The sequence below is a fragment of the Dryobates pubescens genome, chromosome 21 (assembly GCF_014839835.1).
Source record: "Dryobates pubescens isolate bDryPub1 chromosome 21, bDryPub1.pri, whole genome shotgun sequence".
Taxonomy (NCBI): domain Eukaryota; kingdom Metazoa; phylum Chordata; class Aves; order Piciformes; family Picidae; genus Dryobates; species Dryobates pubescens.
In genome coordinates, this window is record NC_071632.1 from 14,194,692 (window position 1) to 14,220,765 (window position 26,074).

Below are 26,074 nucleotides of genomic sequence, written 5' to 3' on the forward strand. Positions count from 1 at the left end.
CTCTTCCCCACTACACCGTATGCAGCTGATCAGCCACACGTGTAATGTGGTCACAGCCACAGGAAACTTATGAAGAAGAAGGGGTCTCTGGATCAGAGCATTTAGCAACTGGTTGCATCTGCTGTAATTGTCTCTGTATTCCAGAGGAACTAACTTAAATTAACATTTGGGCAAAAGGAGCAAGGTATATACATGGGGAATGTAGACATTATATAGTTGATTCATTCTGCTTGGGAAGAGGAGGGGAGGATCCCAACCTAGCAGCCTAACTGTGCCTGAGCAAAATGTCACAGCCAACACTAAAGAGGTCAATGTGTCAGCAATATCAACACCTGATCCCAGACACATTAGCATGAATAAGGAGCTGTTCCACTGCTATCCACTATCAGAAGAAACCATGGATCAGCAACTGGGTGTCTCCAGAACCAGGAAGAAATTTTAGCAATTGATGTGAAAGAAAGGAATAAAATGCTATGCACAAGGGATGGAGAGTTGAAGAACACAAGAGGCAGTTATCACCAGGGAAAGTCTTTTCATGGATCTGTGTTTTCAAATCTTTTAGCAATTTATCTCTGAGACTGAGAATTACATCATTTCAATATGAGCCTGAAGGAGCCTTCCTCGATAAGCTTGTCCTCTCCAGCCATGCAAAGCTGTGAATACTCTGTCATCCACACTGGAGAGGCTTCCTTGGAGCAGCAGCAATATGACATGAAGGTGACATCAGGAAGGGACAGCACTTTCATGCCACAGGGACTTGCATTTTAGGAGCTTTTGTAACTCAGACTGAAATCGATTGCAGTAGGGTCATACACTGCAGGCACTGTGCCTGGTTAATATGCAAATCTCTCCCACAAACATACAGGGAGAGTGCTGGGATGAGAAGCTGATTTTCCAGCCACCAAACCAAGTCTCTGGACCAGCAAAGCCAAGGGGTTTCTCCCTCCCAATGTCACCATTAGTTTGCAAAAGAACCATAAATAAACTGTGATGGCAACATTCAGCACAATAATAGCTGGACTGCAGAGTTGAGAGATAATGCTGTTAGCTCACATTCTACAAACTGATTATCTACCTCAGTTGTTTCATGATAATGATTCCTTATTAAAAGATTTGTTTCCAAAATACTCTTTTGAGAGTCTTATACTGCTGATGATGCCAAAAGGGAATTTCAAGGCTGGAGTTAGGATTTATGACTTTGTGACATGGTGGAGGTAAAATGGATGCTCTTTTTGTTACAAATGCAGCTCCAGATCCAAGTTAGGCTACAGGTATTAACATACAGCTCGTGTGCCAGACCTCGCCCCTAGGAGAGCTTTAATCCAATCTGCCAACTGCTGCCGCACTCTAATACAGCTCTGCCCTGCCAAGCAATTACAAAAGCCTCCTTTTGCTCCCAAGCCACCTGGCCCTCACAGCGCTCCACTGGCACCAGCAGCACCAGCAAGTGATTGCAGTTACTGGCTTAAAGGACAACTGCTCCATTTTTAACTGGCAAATAAATGGGCAGCTACAAAACACTTGGTATGGATTTTTTGCACCAGCTTCTGTGTGCTTGTTGTGGCTCAGGTTATTGAGAAGCATCTGCAAACAAGTTAATAAGAATCACCAGTGAGGGTTATGATAATAAGCTTATTTTGTTGTTGATCTTGTTTTGAAACTTCTATGGGTATTCACATCCCATGGTGTGAACTCCCAGATTCCCCTCACACTCTGCAGCAGGTGTAGGGCAAGACTGGATGGAAATTCTCCAGGCAGTGCACTTCTCTGGTTTACAGTCCTGCTCAGAAACTTGGCCATGAGAATTAGATTGTCTCATACCCAGTTAACATTGCAATTCTAACACACCAAACATTATATCTAATGAAAAGAAGTAAAAGATAAACAAACAGCATTATGACATCATAAGACCACAAAAGTAGCCTTGGGCCAAATAAAGTTTTGCAATGAGACAACAATTATCCCAAACCCAGGAAATACAGAAAACCTTCAAATCCACACAAACACACAACCATGATTCGCCTGTAAGATTTGTCAAAGTCCATCCAGCTCACTGTTCTGGCTTGGAGGGTAGCCCAAAGCCAGTTCAGACAGAACAGTTAGCTTATTCATAGTCATCCATCCCTACCCAAAACATTTTCCCAGGCTGTCACAGTTTGCAGCTTGGACCCAGTCTCTTTTGCAGCTGTCTACCTTGAGAGATGCCCCTGCCATTGACCTCTTCAAGTCGTGTCTCGCAAGCATTTACCCTTTTGGCACCTACAACCTGACACAGCAGCACCCTCTTCCCAGACAATGGTGCCAAAAGCATCTTTGGGGTGGTTCCTCTGACCAGTCTTTGGTGTCTGTTTTAGCTTTAGATTTACACTCTAGAGTACACTGACTATGAAGACAGCCCAGGGTAGCTGATGCGGATGGGGAGCTGACATTATTCACATCTACATTCATTGACTGATGCTCACCTTCCCTGACTTTGGAGTTACACGCCTGAGGGCTGAAGGACATCTTGAGAAATCAATGTTTAATCATCAATGCTTTTAATGAAACATTAGATAATGCCTTCTTTAAAGCATTTCTTCAGCTGAGCAGACACTGTAGAAAGATTCCAAACTTCTCTTTTTTTGGTAAAGTTTGCAATGCAAATGGTGCTGCTCTGTAGCAATTACATGAGAACCAAGCCACAAAAATGGGCTGAATACTGAGTGTATCTAATTAATTTATTCACTTTTAAATAATGCACTTCAGTGGCAGAAATTAGCAACTACAAAACCATAGCATATGTTCTTTCTATTAAAATTTACTCCTAGCATATGAAATTGCTTTTTCTACTGTAGCACCTAAGAAGGTGAATAATACAAAGACATTGTCATTGAAATATTTTATAATGGTCATAGGTTCAGGACACTCTCAGAAGACTCAGAGAAAGGAATTTGAGACAAGAAAGATGAGAACTTCAAAAAAGCATTAGAGAGCATCAGTATAAGAGCACTGAAGTGATGTGAAAGCAGAATGAAAGTATTCAGACACATGCCAGGGACCTTGGACCCAAATCCTCTCTCTGTTCAGTGAAAGATTCATTTTCCTGTTCAATATGAGATCAGAAGGCTTGGAGATGTATCTCGATGTACACATGGATCTAATTCACTGGAGGTGACATTTCTGTTTTCTAACATAAGAGAAAATAAACTGAAAACACATACAGTAGGACATCTTCAAAGTGGTAAATGGACTGTGGTGATGATGGGCACTTCAGAAAGTGGGAGGAGAGCAAAGAAGTACAGAGCATCCCGTTCCTTGCACAACCCTTCACGGCACTACCATCAACGGCATTGTACTGGCATTATTCCACTCTTGCCTGCAAAAATCTGAGGACTCAGGCTTTTAGAGACCTGACTAGAGCCCTATGATTTGTTTCCTTTCTCAAGAAAGAGCTTTATTTTTGAGCAGATAATAGAAGAAGACAGAATAGAAGATTCCATTTCCAAATCTGGGTCATTAGCTGCCCAAGGAGGAACATTAATTACTGGTTTTAACATAGCTCTGATAAAAAACAGAGTTCTGTAGTCAGTGAAAGAGATAAAAGGCACTTGTTCAGGGTAAACACAGAGATACTTGCTCCTTGGATTCAGGCACGTAACTCAGCTGAAGAGAAGAACATTTGCATCTCCAGATTTGCATATCTGAGTACAGGAGTTTCATTGGGGTGCTCTGCATAGTGAGATCCAGCTTTCCAGAAGAGGGCACTAAATATATTTTTTTTCCTATTTCAGCAATGAAGAAGAAATAAATAAGAAGGACTGGAAACCAGATTTAGATCACAAACTCCTGCAGGCTGGGACTGTTTCCTACGTTTCTGCATAGACATCGGAAAAAATTATTTCTGCTTTTGCTTTCTAATGCCTTTTAAATCCCCGTTATTTCCCCAATTTGAATCCTATTCTTAATATAGTTATTTCCTTAACATTTTACAATAACTACCTCTACTCATCACAATCCAGCACAAGATTGGATTTCTGTTGTCCCCAGACTCGAGAAGACAAAATTAAGCAAAACCAGGAACTCACCTGTAATGTAATTCTGAAGCCTCTGTATGTTGCAAGGAACCCAGCTCTTTATTAAGTTCTAATTTTGGCTCCCCTAAGAAATTTATATAGCTACATTTATTCCAAAGAAAGTTCCCCTGTGTTTCATAAAGATGGATTCTCACATGAGTGCAAAAGAGAAAACTGCACTGGTTTTACTGATGACTATCTGATTTTGACTAGCTCGGAGACGTCGTACAATTACCTTATCTATGTCGCATTCAAAAATAGATAGCAGGTTGTTGTGGAGATGTTTTGTGAATTCTGTTAGGACATTATTCTCTACCCATGTGTCTGTTCATGTTAGCTCATCTATATACTCAGAAAAGGAAGAAGAATGAAGAATCTAATCTTACCCAAGCAAAGAAAAAAAAGGTTATTTTTGTATCATAGTGTTTTGCCTTCGGTCTTTTTATTTTCCTCTCCCTGTTTGATGAAAATCTCATTTGCTAAAGAAAATATTTACAGAGGAAGACTGCTGATAACTGATACTAATACACAATATACCTATGCAATCTTGCATGACAGGCTAATTATTTCTCACTTTTGATATTACCCTAGTCTTCCCTGGAACTGTGGATTTGCTCTTCAGTTTACTGATACATATCTGCATCCGTGAATAAATGTGGGATACACTTTATTGGCCTCTGCCGCATGAGCAAGGCTGTCCAACTTAGTTTGAAATACTCTTTTGCACTCAGTCATGTCTCTGCAATTTGTGCTGGAGGCTTAAAGTTTAGTCCTAACTTCATTTATCTGCGTTATTAGAAAAACAGCAAGAGTTTAATCGTTTGTTTTTTTTTAATAGAAAATAGTTAAAGCGCAGAAGTGGCACCGCAGCTGCAGTCAGCATACTTGGGTTTTAATGTTCTCCATCTCATGCAGTTAGCATTTTGTTGCAGTAATTACACTAACCAACACTGAGTCTCCATTCAAGGGAGTAAGAAATGGAAATGTGGTGCAGTTTTACTGAAGCCATTGCTACAGAGGGAGCATGCATTAGCAAAACTGGAATGTGGGGACTGAGGACTGCAGGACGACTGGCTAGGCAGAGATTTGCCTCTCAGCTCAGGCAAACACGTTGTATCACGGTTTATGAACACAACTAGATCACCATTTCAGAAGCACAAACAGGGAGCAACAGAGCCAAAAACCTGGGATCCCAATGTGATCTTATTTTTTGTTCCAGGAAAGAGCTGCAGGCCACAAGTAACCGTAGTGGCTAACCATGATAATGCAGGATCCCCACCAGTTCTTTTATTATTGAGATGATCCCATGCATAGAGTACTGGCTGAAGATGTGATTCTGGAGTGAACAGCCATTCCTTGCATTTAAGGGGTGCAAACACATATTCCATGGATAATTATCAAAAAAAGGCTCCATCTACCTTCCCTTCTCTGTTGAGATTCACTGCCTATCCTTCCTCCCTTATGAAGAATGGAAAACAAAGAAAATGTATTCAGATTTGGGATCTGTCATTTCACTCCATATTTTTTTGGTTTTGCTTCTTCCCAGAGTTACAATGACAGACCTTTAATTTTAATTTGGAACTCCTTATTCCATGGCCCAAGAAACTTAACTACCAATATGTCCCTGTAGTTCATGCATTTGATTGCTTAACCTCACTCTAACTCATTTAAGATGGAAATTTTTCTGGAATAAGCTGAGCTGTGGCAAAGCTGAAGAATTGCTGCTGAGAGCGAAGAACCATTCAGGCTACATAAGGGAACATATTTTCTAAGGGTGCTTTGTAGGGATTTGAACTCAGCCATGGGGTTCCTCCAAAACAAATAAAATAAATAATCAGTTTGCTCTCTTTTCTTCCCCTACTTTAGTCCAAAATTGGTCCTGAAAGTTACCAGCATGAAATTAGTTTCTGTGGTTTCTCCTTCAAAGCGGAACTCTAGGATTAAACTTGTCACTACTTATTGCCCCACCACGCTTTGTCTGTGTCCAAAAATTTCTATTCTAAACACACAATGTGACAGAAACTGGACAAAGTGATGACTGCTGAGCAGTAAGAACAAATATTCCCACCACCTGATAAGATGTTTACTCGATTAAACTGAGTATCCACCCTCCCACAGCAAGAACTGTTAATTTTGTGAGCATGTGCAGCAGGGAAAGAAAGAAAAAGGCATTGAAAAGGTTCTGCTGTCGAAGGCACAACTGAGGACACCTGAGGAGACAGTGTTTGCACAATGCTGTAATAGAGTTTTGAAAACCCATAAATCCCCCTAGAGCTGTGTGGCAAACTTCCCTCTCTCTGTTCCACTGCAGATATGAAATATTAATTAGGCTGAACCAATTACTGATACCAACACGCAACAGAAAACTCAGCACGTTGGTTTGTGTGTGTCTGACAGAGATGTTGCTACTTCTGCCCGAGCTGGGAGCCATCGTAGGAAAATCTCCCTGTTGCTCAGACTTTCTTTATTAGCAGCTTTGGCTTCTTTAATGCAAGGTGACTGCAAAGTGGTGGTGTCCTGGGTGAGCTGCACACCTCAAGGTCTGACAGAAAAGCAAAAGGATGTGTAGAAATGTTTTTGAATCAACCTTCTCTGACGCCTTTGAAAATCCTCTTTTGTCTCTTGTTGCTGTTCAGCCTGCATTGAGTACAGCAGATTAGGGAATTTATTCATGGTGGGTTTGAGATTAGAAAAGATAGGCAGTCACTGACAAAGGGTATTTTAAGTAGCCCAGATTCCTAATTAAAAAAACCTCCACAACAGCCTCCTTACAAAATAAAAGATTGCCTCTAAATTTTGCCAAATAACAGCTGCTGCTTCAGCTTCAGATCCAAAGTAAACTATCACCCTGAAAAATTAACCTCCTCTGTGTTCTCAGTACTTCCCTGTTAATACAATACCTCTGGACACACAAGCCTTAGCTTTTGTTATGTAAATGTAGCTGGAGCACTTCTCCTTATCACTACAAATAGGATAAAAAAGCATATTATTAAACAAGGATATTTACTCCACCGATCTTGGCTGCTGAAATAAAATGACTGAAAAGAGGGCACATAAATCTGTAAGGAGAAAAGGGCAGCCCCCACTTTCAGCCCTGTGGCCCCAGCATCACATCACTAAAACTCCACACAGGCATGTTGATAAAAATGGTACCATTTTCAGAAGCTGTGAGCATTTGGCTCAAACAGTAAATATTAGCTGAATGGTATTAATATTTATTCTATGGAAAGCTGCTGCAAACATTTTTATTTTTCCTGAAAAAGACCCAATATTTAGCAAATCATAATACTTGATGAGTGGCTGATCTAAGTGGATCCACTAGTTCATTGAATAACTTGACTGACTACAGTCCTCTGGTAAAACAATACAATATAAGGTATTTTGCTTGTAAGCACAAATGTTACAACAGAACATTTCCACTAATATAAACTTTACATTACTAAGACTTGGTTCTTTCCCTTTCTTATTTTATGTAGGAATGAAACTACAGGTAACTAATCACAGAATCACCAAGGTTGGAAGAGACCTCAAAGATCATCAAGTGCAACCTGTCACCCAAGACCTCACGACTAAACCCTGGCACCAAGTGTCACGTCCAATCCCCTCTTGAACACCTCCAGGGAAGGTGACTCCACCACCTCCCTGGGCAGCACATTCCAATGGCCAATCTCTCTTGCTAGGAAGAATTTTCTCCTCACCTCCAGCCTAAACTTCCCCTGGCACAGCTTGAGACTGTGTCCTCTTGTTCTAGTGTTGGTTGCCTGGGAGAAGAGACCAACCCCCTCCTGGATACAACCACCCTTCAGGTAGTTGTAGACAGCAATAAGGTCTCCACTGAGCCTCCTCTTCTCCAGGCTAAGCAACCCCAGCTCCCTCAGCCTCTCTTCATAGGGCTTGTGCTCGAGGCCTCTCCCCAGCCTCGTTGTCCTTCTCTGGACATGTTTAAGAGTCTCAAAGTCCTTCCTAAACTGAGGGGCCCAGAACTGGACACAGTACTCAAGGTGTGGCCTAACTAGTGCAGAGTACAGGGGCACAATGACTTCCCCGCTCCTGCTGGCCACACTATTCTTGATGCATGTGTTACAGTGTTTTAGTCTGGAAAATATTGGGAAAATAGTTTTAGCCACTAGCATCTGGTAGTAGTTAACACTGCCCTTGTATCGTGCACTTTTGCAATAGAGGAGTCCTCCTGGTTTATGAACATCAAAGATTCAAAGCTGCATTCATATGAAAAAAGGATATGGAAACCACAAACATAAGCTTTTTCCCCTCAGAATGCTCCACTCAAACAGTCTACTGGTTTACAACAAACACTGAAAATGAAGCAAATCACTAAAACAGGTAGAATTATTTTATGGTACAAATATACTACATAGTGTAATCACTATACATTGCCATTGTTCCTGAAAACAGCACTAGGTGGGAATGGCAAAAACAGATTTGAAATATATTTATTGCCATAGAAAGAAAACAGATTTATGCAAACCAATTTCCAGCACTGGCAAATCCATTTCAATATAGCAATAAACATGATAGCTACAAGATTAGCAGTATTCCTGATGATAGCAGTGACAATGTCTAATTTTCAGAGACATATTTACCATAATAGTGATGCTCACCTCACTCAGAATGATGTTATGAGGATTCATTAATATTTATACCCAGTAGTATTTTGGAAATAACAAGCATTACAATCTTTTAATTTTGAAACCAACTAATTAAAGCAGCCTGAGGTTGTAACTGGAGCCACAAAGAGGAAGAAAAAAACACCACAAAACAAAAAACTTGTTCCTTTCACATAACAACTAGACTTGGACAAATAGTGAAAAAGCCCCTCAGTTTAGGAAAGATGTTGACTTGATGGAACGTGTCCAGAGAAGGGCAACAAAGTTGGTGAGGGGTTTGGAGTACAAGCCCTACGAGGAGAGGCTGAGGGAGCTGGGGTTGCTTAGCCTGGAGAAGAGGAGGCTCAGGGGAGACCTTATTGCTGTCTACAACTACCTGAAGGGAGGTTGTAGCCAGGTGGGGGTTGGTCTCTTCTCCCAGGCAACCAGCACCAGAACAAGAGGTCACAGTCTCAAGCTGTGCCAGGGGAGGTTCAGACTGAATGTTAGGAAGAAATTCTTCATAGAGTGATTGCCCATTGGAATGGGCTGCCCGGGGAGGTGGTGGAGTCACCATCACTGGAGGTGTTTAGGAGGAGACTGGATGGGGTGCTTGGTGCCATGGTTTAGTTGATTAGATGGTGTTGGATGATAGGTTGGACTCGATCTCGAAGGCCTCTTCCAACCTAGTCTGGTCCATTCCATTCCATCCCATTCCAAATGGTAACAACAATACTAATATGCTGCTTTCTATACAGAACACTTTCCCACCTCATTCACTCTCTAAATACAAAGCCCAGAGTTTGGACTGAGTCTTTCTGAGGTGTCTTTGGTCCCACCATTTCTGTGAGTCTATGGCAATAGGCAGCGAGAAAAGAAATACTAACTAAACTCACCACATGCAATCTGCCAAAACCCCCAACAGTTGGGCTTGTTCTAATTACAGTGATGATTAATTCTTTGCAGCTTTCAGCATTATAAAAATGCATTCCTTTAACAGCAAAATAAGTAATAGCGTCTGTTGTATCAGCTATAGAAGTCTCTAAGCCCTAATTGTTGTTCAGAAGACTTAGCAGTTTGGTCCATATTAATCAGCCAGAACTTCCTGTGTGTAATTGCTCTTAACTAGCTCAAACACAGTAACAGGCTGGTAAATTGGAAATGAAGAACAAATAGCTTTAAGAAAAATCTCAGCCACTTTATTTCCTCTCTTGCTTTATGACAGCTATTCATAATAAAGGCAATTAAATATTCTCTATTTAATGTCTCCCCATGTCACTCAAGAAAATCCCTTTTCTTCCCATTTATTTTCCTCTGCTTTTGTTTAATCACCATTACACAAACTCCACTGATTGACTCTGACTAGAGCAGAAAGCTACACAAGCTTGTGGGGTTTGGTTACTTATTATTTACCCCAGTACTCTCCTCAGGCACAGAAATGCCACCGGATTTCAGAAGTGTTTTGTTGGTTGAGTCTTCAGAAAATTCCTTTTGGAAACCAGAGAGATCTAGAAAAGTTATTCTACTCCAAACACCTTAGAGACCTCTGTGTACTCCTAGGAGGCATGCAGGGAGCACAAATCTTGTCTAGCAGTGCTCATGGAGCCACGTGATGGACAAGAGTGGCTTTGGTTTGACACTACCAGAGACAGCCTTGACCCTACATACCCTTTCTGCAGAGGTGCTGTGGCTAACCTCCGACTTGCCTATGTGTTTTTAAGTTACTGAACTCTAGAGTTGGAGCCCCACAGACTTGTTTTTGTGGAAGGATGATTTGAAATCCCCAGTGCTTCCCCAGAATTTCACCTTGTGCTTTCAGCCTCAGGTAGGACCTTGCTCTAGTGCAAAGAAACAAAAACCCAAATAAACAACAGAAAAATTGCAAGAGTATTTTAAAGACAAAGAAGCCTGGCACCTTCTCTATGACCTTTCCAGAAAAAGAACAAACCTTCTATGTTCAAGGTTAGAAAAGCTCCCTATTAGCACAAGGCTTACCCAGAATATTGCTGCCTGAAAGATTAAACTTCTGTAAATATAAGCACTGCAAAAAAAGCATTTAAAATGAAAGCTGACAGCCCGGCTAGCCACAATGTACCCACGTCAGTCTCACAACTGCCTTGCCAAGCTTCCTGGGAGAAATGTATTTTAAGGAACATGCTTTAATTCATCACCCTTTAGGATGATGAAGTGATACAACAGGAAAACACACATTAGTTGCCTCAATATCTTTGCAAAATAGGTGTCTGCCAGTTCAGGGCTGTGTTATTCCAATGTGGGTGTCAGTGCCATTACCCAGAGCAACGCTGAGCACAAATGCTTCTGTGCAAATCAATAGAAAAATCTTAGAAGAAACCTACTGCTGGCAGGAAATGACTTTGCAGCATCATCTTTAAAATATTTCACTTCACTGGAGTGGCACACTATGCTTTTCTGTTTTTCATTTTTATTCCTAGCTGGTGTTACAATGAAAGGCTGAATCCATTCCTATTAAAATTCAGACAAACGATGACTCCGTATGACGTCTAGTAAGATATTGTACACGTATGTAAAGGCAGCACAATTGCATGGTGATAAAAGAAATGATGTAAACATCTACTCAGAGACAAAAGGCAGTATGGCACACATTTAAATGGGGGAAAAAACCACCAAAATAACACTTTCTAATGCCTGTAACTACATCATAGTTTTAAGAAGTTTCAAGAGACTATTTGGAGAATTTAACTTTAAACAAACGTCCTTCAAGAATACATTTCCTGAAATTTCCTTTTGACTTTGCAACAAGGACAACTGCCCAAGGCTTTGCTAATCAATTACTTGTGTGGCAGAAAACAGCAGCATTTGAATTTTGTCCAAGAATACAGTTTGAAGTGCAGAAAAAGTGAAAAGTCAACACACACACACACACAATCATTTGCAGCCACAGTCTGCATACCAAGTGAGAAGCAAGCCGAGTAAGTTAATTTAATCATTATTGCAACTTCAACAACTGAACAGCCACCTGCCATGGTTTATGGATGCAATACTTAAGAGTGGATCTTGCTACCCCTCTATAAGTACACTTTTGTGTATATACATATATATTTAGAATAGAATAAACCAGGTTGGAAAAGCCCTTTGAGATCATCGAGTCCAACCTATCATCCAACACCACCTAATCAACTAAACCATGGCACCAGGCACCCCATTTAGTCTCTTCCTAAACACTTCCAGTGATGCTGACTCCACCACCTCCCTGGGCAGCCCATTGCAAGGGCCAGTCATGCTTTCTATGAAGAACTTCTTCCTACCATCCAGCCTAAATCTCCCCTGGCAGAGCTTGAGACTGTGTCCTCTTGTTCTGATGTTGGTATACACATATAATCTTTGTATCCTTTGTATGCATTGAAGAGTATTTGTTTTGTTTTGTTTCAGAAGACTATGTCTTGAATTCTTCCTACCATAAGCTCCTAGATGAACACTTGAAAAATTTCCAGTGCTCTCTTGCACTGAATATATTTCACATCCCGAAGGGCATGCCTCTAGCTTGTCATCTTGGGTTTCCCTTTCTAGCAGAAGACATGGTATGAAGAAGAGAGCACTTGACCATGTGCTACTTTCTCTTCTCCAGCCAGGCATCTTAAGCATCACAAACTCAAAGGTTTTGCTTCAAAGCCGCAGCTCAGCAAGCAGTTCAATGCAGAGAGGAGGATGCAGAGGAAGCACACCCAGTCCATGCCTTTCCAACCTCCTCCTCCATTTCCTACCTGGAGCATTCTTCTGCAGGCTGAACACAAAATGTGGTTTGCAAAGACTCCATAACTTTGCATCTTGCAGACCTTCCAAGTGTACAGTTGTTTTGGTGAGTAAAAGTTGAGAGTGAATTTCTTACGACTGCATTTTAGGAATTAAATATTTTCTCTCATTCTACTTTTTGTCCTAACAGACATTTTTCTCTCCATCTCAGAGGATCTGAAGAAGCCTCCTCTCCTCAGGGCTCTTCTAGCTTGCACAACGCACACGAGCAGTGTCAGCACAGAGCTTCCACAGTCAAAGGCTAACATCCACTAAAAGAACTGAATTTTACAAAACATCTCTAGCCCACAAGATAGGGAGGCTCTTAGGCAAAGGCACTGATTGCTCAATGGCCATTAAGCTGCCTTCCCCACATTCAGATTTAACTTAACACTTCCACACTCATCCCTGTCTAGAGCTTTCCAAAGCTTTGGGTAACTGAAGTTGCACCCAAGCTAAAATGTCTTTAGGATAACCCCCAAAGTTTCTGATACAGTTTTATCCGACCTTTTTCTAACACCAGGTGTGGTTCTCCTGACTTTTATACCATGTGAGTCAGGAATAACTCCAAAGATGACAGCAGAGAAATAAGACAAGCAACAGAGTCACAACCTCTCCTACCAAAGGGACCAACAAATTTCCTTCGGCTAGCAGCTGAAACTAGATTTATCTTGTGGAAGAAGAATTGCAGTCACTGGTGAATGCATTATTTTTGTTTTGAAGAATTAGGGCAATTCTAGATAATGGAAACAAAATGTATAGGGCTTATAGTTTACCCAAGTAGTACAGCACAGCTATCCTTCAAACATTTTGGGTCATATACTAGTAGAATTGAGAAAGAAAAGAAACATTCCAACCTGGTTAATTCCATTCCATTCCATTCCATTCCATTCCATTCCATTCCATTCCATTCCATTCCATCCCATCCCATTTCTATTCTACTCTGCTCTTCATGCTAAAGAGCTGCTTCCCACATGTTTGATCCTTCAGTCATCATTTAAAAAATGACTCATTACACTTTTCTCTCTTGAAGTTTGGTTGAAAATTTGCCCTAATCTAAACCTTAGTAGTAACCCAACAGCAATTTCTAACGAATGATATATACCTAATCCTCTGAAGAAAAGGATTTATAATGAAAGTGATAGCTCAGCTCTAACTGCAGCACTGGGAACGGTGGCACCATAATTAATGCATTATTTCAGATGTGGGAGACACTGACAGTTGCTTTTTGTGCCGGGGAAGAAATTTATAGTGTGACTGAAAAAGGCACCAAGGAAGAAAAAAATAGAAGAAGAAAGAAATCAGAGAAGAGGAATAGAAATCCTTGTAGCAAAGACATATCCTTACACTCCCCCTCCCAAAGACCATAAAATGTTGGCAATGACAGTGTTTCTTCTATGGTGTAATTTATACCTTTCTCCTCTCCTAGATGGCAGCATGACATGCTCTCAGAATATCTAAGTGAGAGCTTTCTGTCTTTGTTTCATAGGAAGCAATTAATGTAAAATATCATCTTACTGGCATGGAAGGGGCTGGGGGTGGGGGAAGCTTGCCACTGGCTGTGTATTGTGAAATCAAATCGATGTACTTACAGGTTCAACATTAAAGGCAAAAAGGGCATATTCCCGGTCAGGTGACACTTCATATCGAACAGCCTTTAAGGAGACCTAGAAAACAAACATTAAAATAAAGAGTTTTTGCTTTTCAAGACAATGACACCTAGAACCAATTGTTAGGAACATCCTTTTAATGATGAAGAATGCTAGCAGACTAGGTGTCTTGAAAAATGATCTGTCACATCTCTTTTCAAAACACAGAAATGTTTTGTAGGCGCTTAACATGATCCCATTAGAGAAAGCTTAACTGCATTGTGACTCAGAGCAGGCATCTATCCCCCAAAAAGCAGAATTTTCCTTACAAACTTACTATACAAATGCTGGTGGGGCAGCTGTGGGTAGCAGGCAGTAAAAAGCTCTGATAAATGCAATATTATTAATTCCTTCTCATTTCCTGCAGCCACTGGACTAAGTGCAGGAGTTAGCAAACAGTAAATACCTGTGGCAGCAAATTAGTGTAATGAGACACCACCGCTTCTCCCAATTAAGACAACACTGAGGAAAACTAACTCATTTTCCCCAATTAAAAAAAAAAAGTCTTTGAGTTGCTATGGTGATATACTTTTCCAGATGCACCTTGCCTGGGTCCTGTAAAAAAGCTGCACTGCAAGTCTTACAAACAAGAAGAGACGCCAAAGGAACTCAGGTGTGTCAGGAGTTACCTTTTCCCTGCTCCACTTATCATTTGGATAGTGCAGACATTTCATCTTTCCAGTGTGTTTCAGCATAATACATTGCTGGCACACATGGCAACAAGGTCAAAGAGAGGTGCCACTTATGTGTCACTCATCCATTGCCTTTTAAATCTCACCTAAGAAATTAGATGCAAGTCCTTGAGAGGTTCTCAGGAAGCAAAATGGAAGGGCAAAATTGGGCTGCAGGAAAATGCACAGCATCCCTCTGTGAGAGTCCTCCCCAAGGCTAGCAAAGCTGGAGGTGGTGCCTGGAGAAACCAGGGGACAGCTGCAGGCAGAGGTGACTGATCGCAGCATCATGTAATGGTTCATGCTGGAAGGGACCTTTAAAGGTCAGCCAGTCCCATCCCTCTCCAGTGAGCAGGGACATCTTTAACTAGATGAGGCTGCTCAGAGCTCTGTCCAACCTGACCCTGAAAACTTCCAGGGATGGGGCATCTACCATCTCTCTGGGCAACCTAATGAGCTGATGGGCCAGCATGGATCAGAATGGAGGGTACCAGGGGAGTATGAGAGCCAGCAGTGTCAGCAAGGAGACAGATTTTATGTTATGCTATATTAATAACATGAAGAAAGGAAAACATGCCAAGTTAGCAAAAGTTTTTCTGACCCTGGGCTAGGAAAGAAAAGAACAAAGAAAACATGGCTGGATGAGATGTGACAGGGGCTCTTTGCATCAGGACCTTTTGGATTAATGTAGAGGTGATGTTCTGCAGATTTATTTACTGAGAGGGCAAAGAAGCAAGGGTAGGACAGGCAGGAGGGAGGCCATGGCATTTAAAAAGTAGGATTACTCTGTAACATTGATTTTCTTACAAATGGCAAAAATAAAAAAAACAGAGGAATAAACAGAGGCCAAATAGAAGAAGTTTGACTTCAACAGACCTGGATTTTAAAGGAAGCTAACCCATTCCTTGACCCTTAGCAGAACTGTAAGGAACGGTGTTAGGTTCTAGTAAAAGAGGATTGCTTATGTGGCGTAGCAAAGGTTGAAAGTTAATTGGCAGCATCTTAAGTTTAAGGTAGGGTCCTGCCACAATAATTCAGTGATAAATTCTTTGTCTCATTAACAAAGAATTAATACAACACTTATGCTTTGTGTGAGTCATATACTGTAACATAAAATCAGCCTGGAATGTGGTTTCATTATTTTCTTATAGATTTACATTTACCTTTGAGTTTCTAAAGCTGTTTTCTGCAGATCTTGAGTCATTAATATAAGTCTGCTAGCCATCCTCTGCTTTCATAGTGTTGCAATGATACAGTACAATAAAACCACCTCAAGTTAATCAAAATCTTAGGCAGGCAATGCATAAGTGACAATCGTATCAGGATGACATGATTTATATCTCATTGTTGGAACAAACCTAAGTGTATTTTGCTTTGGAAAATTAACTTCTTACAGGAAATACTGAAAACACTCTGACATTTAATCTACTAGCCTCTGTAACACCAGCTCCATGTACTACAAAGAAAAAAAAACAACGCTGCAAAACACTTTCCTTATAAATAATACTCTGTATCAGCTGTGAATTTAATTTCTTTTCATTGATTTTAATAGCCACCTACTAACTTATTTTCCCAATAATTTCTTAGGGTTTCCTCTCATAACCTAATCCTCTTCCATTCATCAACACTATTCATTAACAATACTGAAACTACATTTCAACCCTTCGGTGAGAAAAATCAGCACAAACTAGTATTTGCATGGAGGAATGTGGGGAAAGCTTCCAAGAGAAAGAAAGTTATGTCAGTTTTCTTTTTTATTGAGCATGCAAAGAGAATGATGCCTCTTTCAATTAGATATGATATGCAAGGCTAGCTGCAGCTATCTATATGATACTATCCTGTAGCATGAAAGACACTGAGCCTGCAGAATAATGACAAAAGCTGGAGTTCAATTTCACATTATCAGTTATTGAACAGCCCATAGTATTTGCACTGTATCACTTCACCTTGACAACACACAGCGTTGCAACTCGGGTCATTTTCTGCTTTACTGATGCAGCTGCAAGAGAACTATGAAATTCTGCTCCTCCCCATAGAAAATACTTACAATTTTTTTGTTTTCTATTAATATTGTCGAATTATTAGTTTCAACATTCCTCAGGATTACTGTGCCGTTCCGGTTTCTATAGATGAACTCTTTATCTGCAAGGAGGGAAAGAAAAGAACATTAAAGAAATATGAAATTGGCTCTTTGGTTAGAACCTAGTACTGGGGGGAACTTCTCTCTAAAGAACACAGAGTTACTTATTTATTTTCAATGCAGCCATTGTTGTGATGCTAAAGTAACTTCCAGGGTAGTCGTGAAACAACATGATTGGCATGTGTCACATTTGTTCTGCCACTTATCCAGAGCTGAATGCAAAAGGGTGACTGCTTGAATGTACACAGTCAGCTTGCTACATTGTTAGCATAAAAAACCCCTACAAGGTCAAAAGAAAACTTTCCTTATGTTTTACATGCAAGTGTAGAAAGAAAAAAAAATCATCTCTGAGACTGGGATGAATCAGAGTCTGTGAGGCCAAACTGTTGCTGCAATGCAGATGATCCTCTCCAAATAAATAGAGCAGGTTGCCCCAGAGAAGTTGTGGATGCCCTCTTCCTGAAAGTGCACAAGGCCAAGCTGGATGGGGCTTTCAGCAACCTGGTCTAGAGGAAGGTGTCCCTGCCCATGGCAGGGTGGGGTAGTGGAACTAAATGATCTTTAAGGTGCATTCCAACCCAAACCATGCTATAACTTTAAGAACTTAAGATTCTCAGTTCCAAATCACAGCAGCAGCCCTTCAGAATCACAAGCAAAGTTCTCAAAGAATCTTTTAATTGTCACAGAATCAACCAGGTCAGAAGAGACCTCCAAGATCATCAAGCCCAACCAATTACCTAACCCTAACTAATCAACTAGACCATGGCACTAAGTGCCTCATCCAGTCTTTTCTTAAACACCTCCATGTACATCAATCCCACCACCTCCCTGGGCAGCCCATTCCAATGACTGGCCATTGGAATGGGCTGCCCAGGGAGGTGGTGGAGTCACCATCACTGGAGGTGTTTAGGAAGAGACTGGATGGGGTGCTTGGTGCCATGGTTTAGTTGGTTAGATAGTGTTGGGTGATAGGTTGGACTCGATGATCTCAAAGGTCTTTTCCAACCTGGTTAATTCTATTCTATTCTAAATGGCATACTAAATTCTAGACAGAAAAAAAATCACATTCAAAGTATGGCCAGGACGGCATTTGGATGATTTTAAGCCTCTCAAGGTACCTCCTAATTACAGAAGAGAACTAGCAATGAAACTCAGCTCAAAGTTCAGTACAGAGGTAAAGTAGCTTATTAATCTAATGAGCCTGTGGGACTGTTAATATCTGGTAGCTGTTTCCTGAGCACTGCATGAATTGATGGAAGTTGCATTACTGCCCATAATGACATTGCTACTAAGCTTTTATTGCTCCCTATGCTCGAGAAAAAAAACATAACATTTTAACAAACCATGAAACCTAAAGATGATTACATATAAGCTGCTCCATAGTTGGACAGAGGAGAGGAAAGGCTTCCCTGTTATTTGCTAAAGTGTAACAAAGTTTAAAATCAGGTGCTAATCTGCTGCACACGTTTCTGGTGTGAATAAGGAAGAATAAACGAAGCAGTGCTGATTTGTTAGGGCTGTAAATCTTGCTGTTATATTCAATGCAAGCCATCAACACAGCTTCTGAATTAATGAACAGAAAATTGGTCTGCTTATGAAAAGAACAGATTGATCTCCATTATATTCCAAGCAAAACACTGTGAGGTTTAGCTGGTCTGTAAGCCATATTATCTTAGTCCTCAAAAGAATCAATGAATAATATTCCTGGATTCCTGTTTTGAAGGGTATGATTTGTTCCAGTGCAAAAGTATTTATTTAAGTGGGACATACCTCAATCAGAGACAAAAAGCAATGCAGCAGCCTCTGTCTGTAATGAATTCTGTCCAGCAAGCTGATGAGAATTTGCAGCCTGATTTATAGTTGTTACCACAGCTGATAAAGGTCATCACTGCATCACATTTTTTATACCTGCCTTTCTTTGGGGCCGGTGTTCGGTGTAAATGATGCTGAAAATGGCAACTTTCAGGCACAAAGCCATTTATTCCATTTCTTCAAGAGCAGAGTTCACTCTCCAACTCTTCCCCCACTTTCAACTTCCAGGAAATTGTCTGGTCAGTAGAATATATTATGTGCCTGTGAGTGTAGACACAGGTATGTAGCCACACTTAGAAAAGTGACTGAAAACAAAATGCACTGATTACTTGAAATTGTGGGGCTGCTTTACTGCTCTACAGAGTCAGCACAGAGGAATGAGGAAACCTTGGCAGAGATTGTTAAAAGTCTGATAAGCAGGATGGGTGAAATCAGAGAACCCAAGACCAATGATGTATTTGTTGTGTCAGAGTCTCCCAGCTTCTTTATACATATTTTTCTTAAATTCAGACAGGAAATACACACACAGAAAAAACAGCTCCAATGACAGGAACTTCATGTTCCTTGCACTTGCTGAGCCCTTGCCAGGGACAGCAAACATGGGTTTGCCTAGCCTGGCAGTTCTGCTCTCTGGTCCCTTTGTTTAGGGTGAAACTAGACAAAATGATAGCATTTCTGAAGAAAAGAATGCATTATGCAGTATAACTCTAACACAGGGTTTGCATTTTCAGGCTTGCAATCTGGCCACCCCTTCCCAAGGTTCTGCCATCAGAAAATGCACAAGGTCTCTGTAAACATGCCCACTGGTGCTCCAGAAGAGAGACCATGAGCCTGCCACTGGCACCATTTAGGAACTCCAAGTCATCAGCTCAACATGCAGCCGGATGCCATACTACAAAACACTGGATCGAGAGAACCAGGCAGCACAGATTGTTTGCCAGCTATAAACCAAGGGAGTACAAAAATGCATGGGCAACTGATACACTGAAAGATGCTAAAGGAAGTAGGCAGGATATGCCATCTATCATTCCCAATGCAGGGCTGCTTCATTATGGACCACTAAAAGAGGTCAGGCTCATATCCAGCATTGCATCAACTATTGCTATGGTTGCAGACTCAACACTGGGCCACTGGAACACTTGCCTGAGCCAATATTGCTTCTTTTCACTTTGCTGCGTGTCAGACTGGGCACCAGACTAAAAAGCTCATTACAGTGGACAAGAACATCTGGGACAATTTTACTTCTAAAAGGAATAAGTTTGAGTGCTGGCAGTATGACGAAGCTGAAGGAATTACAGCAAGCTACAGGAACACAGATCTGCATTAGCATCAGGGCTTGTGAATTTATGGCTGTACAGCTTCTCTGATGCGAGTACACAATATCAGAGGTGACAGACTGGTGTATGAGATGATAGCAAGATCTGCATGCTTTTGAGAAGAATTTTCATTATTTGTCAGAGACTACAGAAAGCAGAAAACAGAACTATCTGATAAAGAGGGGAAATAATTTAATTCCATCTATAAAAAAACCCCATAAAAACTTAAAACGAAATGGCAATTTTCTATCACTTTAGCAACTGATTAATGAAAAATTCACATGCAGCAAGTCAGCAGTAAGAGTCAGTGAAAAGCAGGAGGAAATATCACAACTGTTAGTACAGCTCCAGTCATTTAGCACCATAGACTTAGAGGAAAAGGCAACTTCTCAAGTTCTGTAGTTTCAGACCAAGAGACGTGAAAGATAATTGAATGAGTCTGAGTCTGATGAAAGTCAGCATCAGGGGAATTATCATTCTCAATCCCTAAGATTAAGAGAGATTGGTGAATACAGGAAATTTAAGTCCTGAAGTTGTTCTGAAATATATCAAATAAATGAGCCCCCAGGTACCAGAATGATCAGCAAGGCTGGAAAACAAATTATACTGTGTCAAGAGAGCAGACGGTAGCACACCCCATGGGAGAGAGCCTGCATAGCTCCCAAGGAACTGAGGTCACATTGCACCTGGCCACGTGTGCTGCTGGGATGGAGCTGTGCACTGGCACAGCAAATGGCAGAGGAATGGGCACTGTGCTGTTATTTCTCATTCCTGCTGCAGTAGGAAGGTCCTTGATAGACATGACCTTGGGTGTGACTCACAGCATCTGACAGGCAGTTTGCACCTGATGGGCTTTGCAGTGAGGTTAGAAACCCTTAAGGAATCAGGCTGAGACCCCTTTGCTGAAGCAACAGCAGCATCTGAACCAGCCAAGGGTTTCTTGGAGTTCTCCCAAGCAGTTATCGATCAAACACAACTGGTTAGCACTTACCCAAGATAAAGGGCAGGCAGACTGCAGCGGTAGGACAGATGGTTTTTCAGAGTTGGTGTTTCCAGACTCATAGCAGCACATAGTACAATTTTATTCACTTGGAAAAATACAGGAGGGTGAGCCTCCTGAATTTTGAATTCCAACCAAATCGGCTTGTTTACCGTCACAACAAGTTTTCTGAAGGTGAGCCCTAACACAGTGGATGGAGACCAGAGGTGGGGAAAGGAGTGAGTGTGTACCTTAGGTGGGCTTCTCAACGAGAGCTGATCCTTATGGATGGCTCCTGTAGACCTTTGGACCTGGAGCTTATCACAGCCTCCTGATACCACCCTGCTTTTTGTCTTAAAGCCACCTGTCCTCACCAGCAAGTCCTATTTCTTGAGCACTGCTACTCTTCAGTGCAGAAATACATAGGAGTCTCTTATATTTTGTGATGCTGAAGTGAGGGAGCAACAGGGGACAGAGAACAGCTTGCCTTTAACAACATCACTACAGCCTTTAATTCCAGGAGACAACTGAAATCCCATTTTTATCTTTCTGGCATTATGGGTCATTATCATTTACTGTTTGCAGCGTATTTTTTTTTCACATGAGAAGCTCAGAAGGAAAACTTCTTTAAATAGGTGATTTACTGTAATTTAGCTAAATGCTGTACAACACATTACGTTGGTATATTAAATCCAACATGATAGAATGTGCTTTATTATGCAAGAAGTGGTTTTAATTGCTCATCACCTCAATGTAGTTGCACTTGGTGCATCAATTTTACAGTAGTACCAGTAAAACAAAACAATTATAGCTCAGGAAAATTCCCACATCAGTATGCATCTCTAGCAGGCTTCTAAGTTAACTTGTCAAAAGCTTGAAGAAAGCTGAATCCTGGGAAAACTTAAAACTATAAAAATCAGTAATGTCAATCTGTTTCCCCTTTATGTCTAATCCTAAATCTTTCAAGATTCAAACTCAAAAAAGCCCCAGAAAAACCTTATTCAATCTCATTGAGAGCCAACCTCAGCATCAAGCCTGAAATCCAAGGCAGAGCACACCTTTGAAATTTCAGTCCCAAATTTGATACCAGGTACAATTCTACTGCTGCCTCTCATTTGTGAGACTGAACTCCACTTCAAAGTGCCCCAATTGGGAACTCTGTAGGCTCAGATCATGGTGCAGTGGCACAGGCATGAAAAGCTGAAGCCTATGTGAGAAACAGAGAACTTGTTTCAACTTCAAACAATCCTCTTCCCTGCTTCTGCCTGCTTTTATAACGCGTGGCAGGAGAGGGGAAAAAAGAGACTCTGCAATTAGGAAAAAAATGAATGAGAAATCCTCTGTAGAAAATCCATTTTGACTCCAGTCAGGATGAATCATTCCAATTACAAAATTCCTGCAAATTCTTAACAACAGAAGTAAAAACATAGGTGCTGTTGCTCACTGCCCTCAGTTTATCTCTCTGTAGTGACTGACAGCAGCTGGGGACTTTGCAGCATGCTGAGTTGACTTTGGCCTGCTGCAGAGCTGAGAAATCTTCCTCAAAAATTCTCTGCCATCCTCTTTTCCTATTCAGTTGTGCTCTTGCCATGTGCTCTCCAAACCCTAGATGCTGCACCAGGAGAAGTGCAGATGACCATCAGATTACACAGGTCTGGACAGCCAGAGATACCAGATTACAGTTATCCCTTGGATTCTCTGCCAGGAACTTCCTACATTCAGCACAGGCCAAAAGCAATTTAACCCCAAACAACAAATTCCCCAGGAAATGTTTCTTGATGTCTTTATCCACACCCCACATATTTTTCATGGTCTCACCATGTGGCTGAACAGAAAAACAAAGTGCAGACAACAGGTAGTTTATCCCAGCTTCTCAATGGGACCGGTGCAGGATTCAGAGCTCCAAACACACAGTGGCACAGATCTATCTTTTTTAAGAATAAAACCTCCAGGGCTTTTGCCATAGTAGTTGATAGCTTGTGAGAGCCCAAGCTACCCTTCCTGCTTGGCTGTCTCCACCCTGCCTGCTCCGTGCAGGTACATTTACTCCAAGCACTCCTTGGTTGTTCCCCAGGCCAGTGAAGCATCACTCAGCAACCTCTCTCTTCTCTGCCAAATGCACCTGGTCTTATCTGCCTCATTTAGTACAGCTTCACACAGAGGAGTGCGTAACCCAGAGTGTTACAGATAAATGTAATAATCCATTTGACACTGAGGAAAAAAGGAAGGCATGAATAAATTTTCATTAAAGTGTGACCTCATGGCTTGCTTCCTTAATTCCTCTGTGTATTTCCTTGCCTCTTTCTTTTGCCCCCAACCAAATCACACTTGTTAGCAGCTATGATGGAAAGAAAGAACACATGAAGTGGTTTTATCCCTTATTATTATCATGGGCAGAGTACTGAAGCTTCAGTAGAAACTGAACAAGATAGCTGTATATTAGCAAGCAAATTTGCCATGTGTATAGGGTTGGATGAAGTTGTAATTATCTTTATGTGCAATATTTCATTATGCCTTTCATGTTATTCCATCATTTCAGATGTGCCTGGTGAAGTATGACTGTACTGAACTGTAAAAGTAGTTTGGCAGAGCCATGGCCATCACCCTGTTTTCAGGCTTCTGAAAATCAAGGCGGCTGAGACATGAAATCCAGCATCCTACACATAAGGGTTACAAGTGCATGACTACTGGGTTTGGACTGGTCACAAGAGGGCACCCTATTACAGAGCCAATGGAAACACTTGCAAAGGACTGTTAATAAATAATCAGATGTGATGCTGGGCAGCAGACCTGGCAAGGAATGGCACTTGGAGGAGAACAGAGCCACTCCATGCCCAACTGCAAAGGAACTGCTGTCAGAGGAGCAGTTTGCAATTATACACACAGTCACATTGTTTTTAAACTGATGAGGAAATGAAAAAAGTAGTGTCAGCTAAGTAAATACCTTTCCTTTATCATCTCAGATCGGTTTGCCTGCAGTGACTAGGCCAGCTCCTGCAGGGAGCCTCATTCCACACCCTAGAAATTATTCTGGGAGTTCTTCTTTCACTTGTAATCCCTGTTCCTTTCTCCATAAATGAACCCCCATTGAGCATCATTTATTGCCTTGGTCATGAATCAGCAGTCCTTTGATGGCAAGAGGGCAGACAGGCTGAGGCAGGTGCTGAGGCAAAACACCTGGTTGAAGTGCAATGGTTGACAAATGGTTATATCAAAAGAAAGACTGGTCCTTCCTTCAATCCTGATCCTTTCTTCAATCCTGGTCCTTTCTTCAATCCTAGTCATTTTTTCCCCCTCAAAAGTATCTTCCAGTAGGTTCTCAATGCATTAACAACCTTCAGCAAGTAACATTAAAAGCAAAGTATGCCTCTACTCAATGAAAAGAATGTTACTGCTTCATATGTTTCCTTATTTTCTATCCTTACATAATTTCTTTGTTACTCAGGACAATTCTTTTTATCACACATTTCCATGCTTCTGTAATGTTCTTTACCCTTTTCTGGACCAGGTCTATTCCTATGGCAATCTATTTCTTTTGGATGGAGTGGCCCAAACTCACTGTAGCACTCAAAGTGATTATCCCTCAAACTGGTTTTGTGATTTATTCTAAAGCTTAGGCATTGAAAAATCAGATACAAGGCTTCAAAGGCAGCTGGTATTTAAAAATTGCATTTTCTAATGAGATTAAACATTGGATTCTTTTCATTTACCTTTCAAGTATGCTTAGCTTTTGAAGGGCCTTTTACTAAGATGTATTCCATTCTCTTTTTGAATCAGAGTAAGTATATTTGTAAGTCACCTATCCCCAGAAGCTGGGACTATAAGTCAAGTAACAAAATGAAAATTTGGCACCATACCCAGCTGGCAGTGTAGAGAAGGCAAACTCCCTGCCCAGCCATACACAAATCTGGTCACTTGTTCAGCTCTTTCTCTTCTCCAACAATCAAATGTTCTAGGTAGTTGTTTCCTTCTTTTGCCCTGCATTTTGCTTCCCTTCTTCCCTTCTTTCAACTCTTAATACCTTGAGTTCTTTTTCTGCTAAGTATGAGACTAGAAGTGGCTTTTAAGAGGTGTCATACTTTGGCAATCAGGAACTCTTTCTCAGCATGCAAGGCCACTTCCGTCACAGGCTCACTTACAGAATCACCTTATTTTCCATCACAGATTATTCCTCATTACTGGCAATGGAAAGAGATGTCAGCAAAGTAAGCCATTTTTAAACTCAGGAGCATGTCTATAGGCCCAGCACTGCTTTCACATAAAGCTGTGAAGGTCCTGCTGGGGATCTATATCACAGGATTTTATGGTGCCGTGGTCACTCAGTGTGGTATAAATTGGTACCAGGACCTATAGATTTTAACACAGTGCAAAATCTCCTGCCTTTTCTTTGGGGTTAAACAACTAATATTAGATGTGTGCACTTGCCTTAAAGTGCCATGAAATGGAAAGAATTTTAACATATTGGAGAAACCAACCAAAATACACCAGTGTAATCTTTGTGTGCAGTTCCCATCCTCTCTAAGATGATATATTAGAGAAGGAAAACACTTGATAAATTATAAGAATGATCCCAAGTAGTGATTGAACACCCATCAGGCAAAGCAAATAGGAGCAAGCTCCCAAGTAAGCAAGGGGAAGCAGTTTATCATGCAACAGGTATTATGCCAGTGAAACTAGTTGATGAAGGACATGGTGGATGCAAGAGGCTCTGGAGGACACTTGGCAAATGATTTGGGAGAGAAAAACATTTGGGGTTAGTAAATAAAAACATTACAAGAGAATACAGTAGTTCCCTGGCATAAAAAGTGTGTGAAGCCTGCTGCCCTCTCAATCATCCTTCTGCACACACATATTGCCTCCCATGGAAACAGGATTTTGGACTGGGCAAACTTTTGCTCTTTTCTGTTCTTAATTGAATTTTCCCTGATGTGAGATTTGTGTACTTACATTTTAAAGTCTAATTATATTCCCTAGATCAGTGATAATTATCTCATTCTAAAGTTCTTTTAATGAATTATGTAAGTTTAATACTATTTCTTCTCAGAAAGAAAAAAAAAATTAGTAATAATACTGCTTCTTG

The 26,074-nt window shown here is 41.0% G+C and overlaps 1 protein-coding gene across 2 annotated transcripts in view; it reads right to left on the reverse strand.

Annotated features, from left to right (window-relative positions):
* The window catches only part of DPP6 (dipeptidyl peptidase like 6), a 385,855-nt gene that overhangs the window by 119,821 nt on the left and 239,960 nt on the right, over positions 1-26,074 (reverse strand). For both annotated transcript variants that reach the window (XM_054171251.1, XM_054171252.1), the window contains exons 4-5: positions 16,795-16,889; positions 14,020-14,094 (exon numbers count right to left, since the gene is read on the reverse strand). In XM_054171251.1, coding sequence (XP_054027226.1) covers positions 14,020-14,094; positions 16,795-16,889 — 170 coding nt within the window. The remainder of the gene's footprint in view (positions 1-14,019; positions 14,095-16,794; positions 16,890-26,074) is intronic.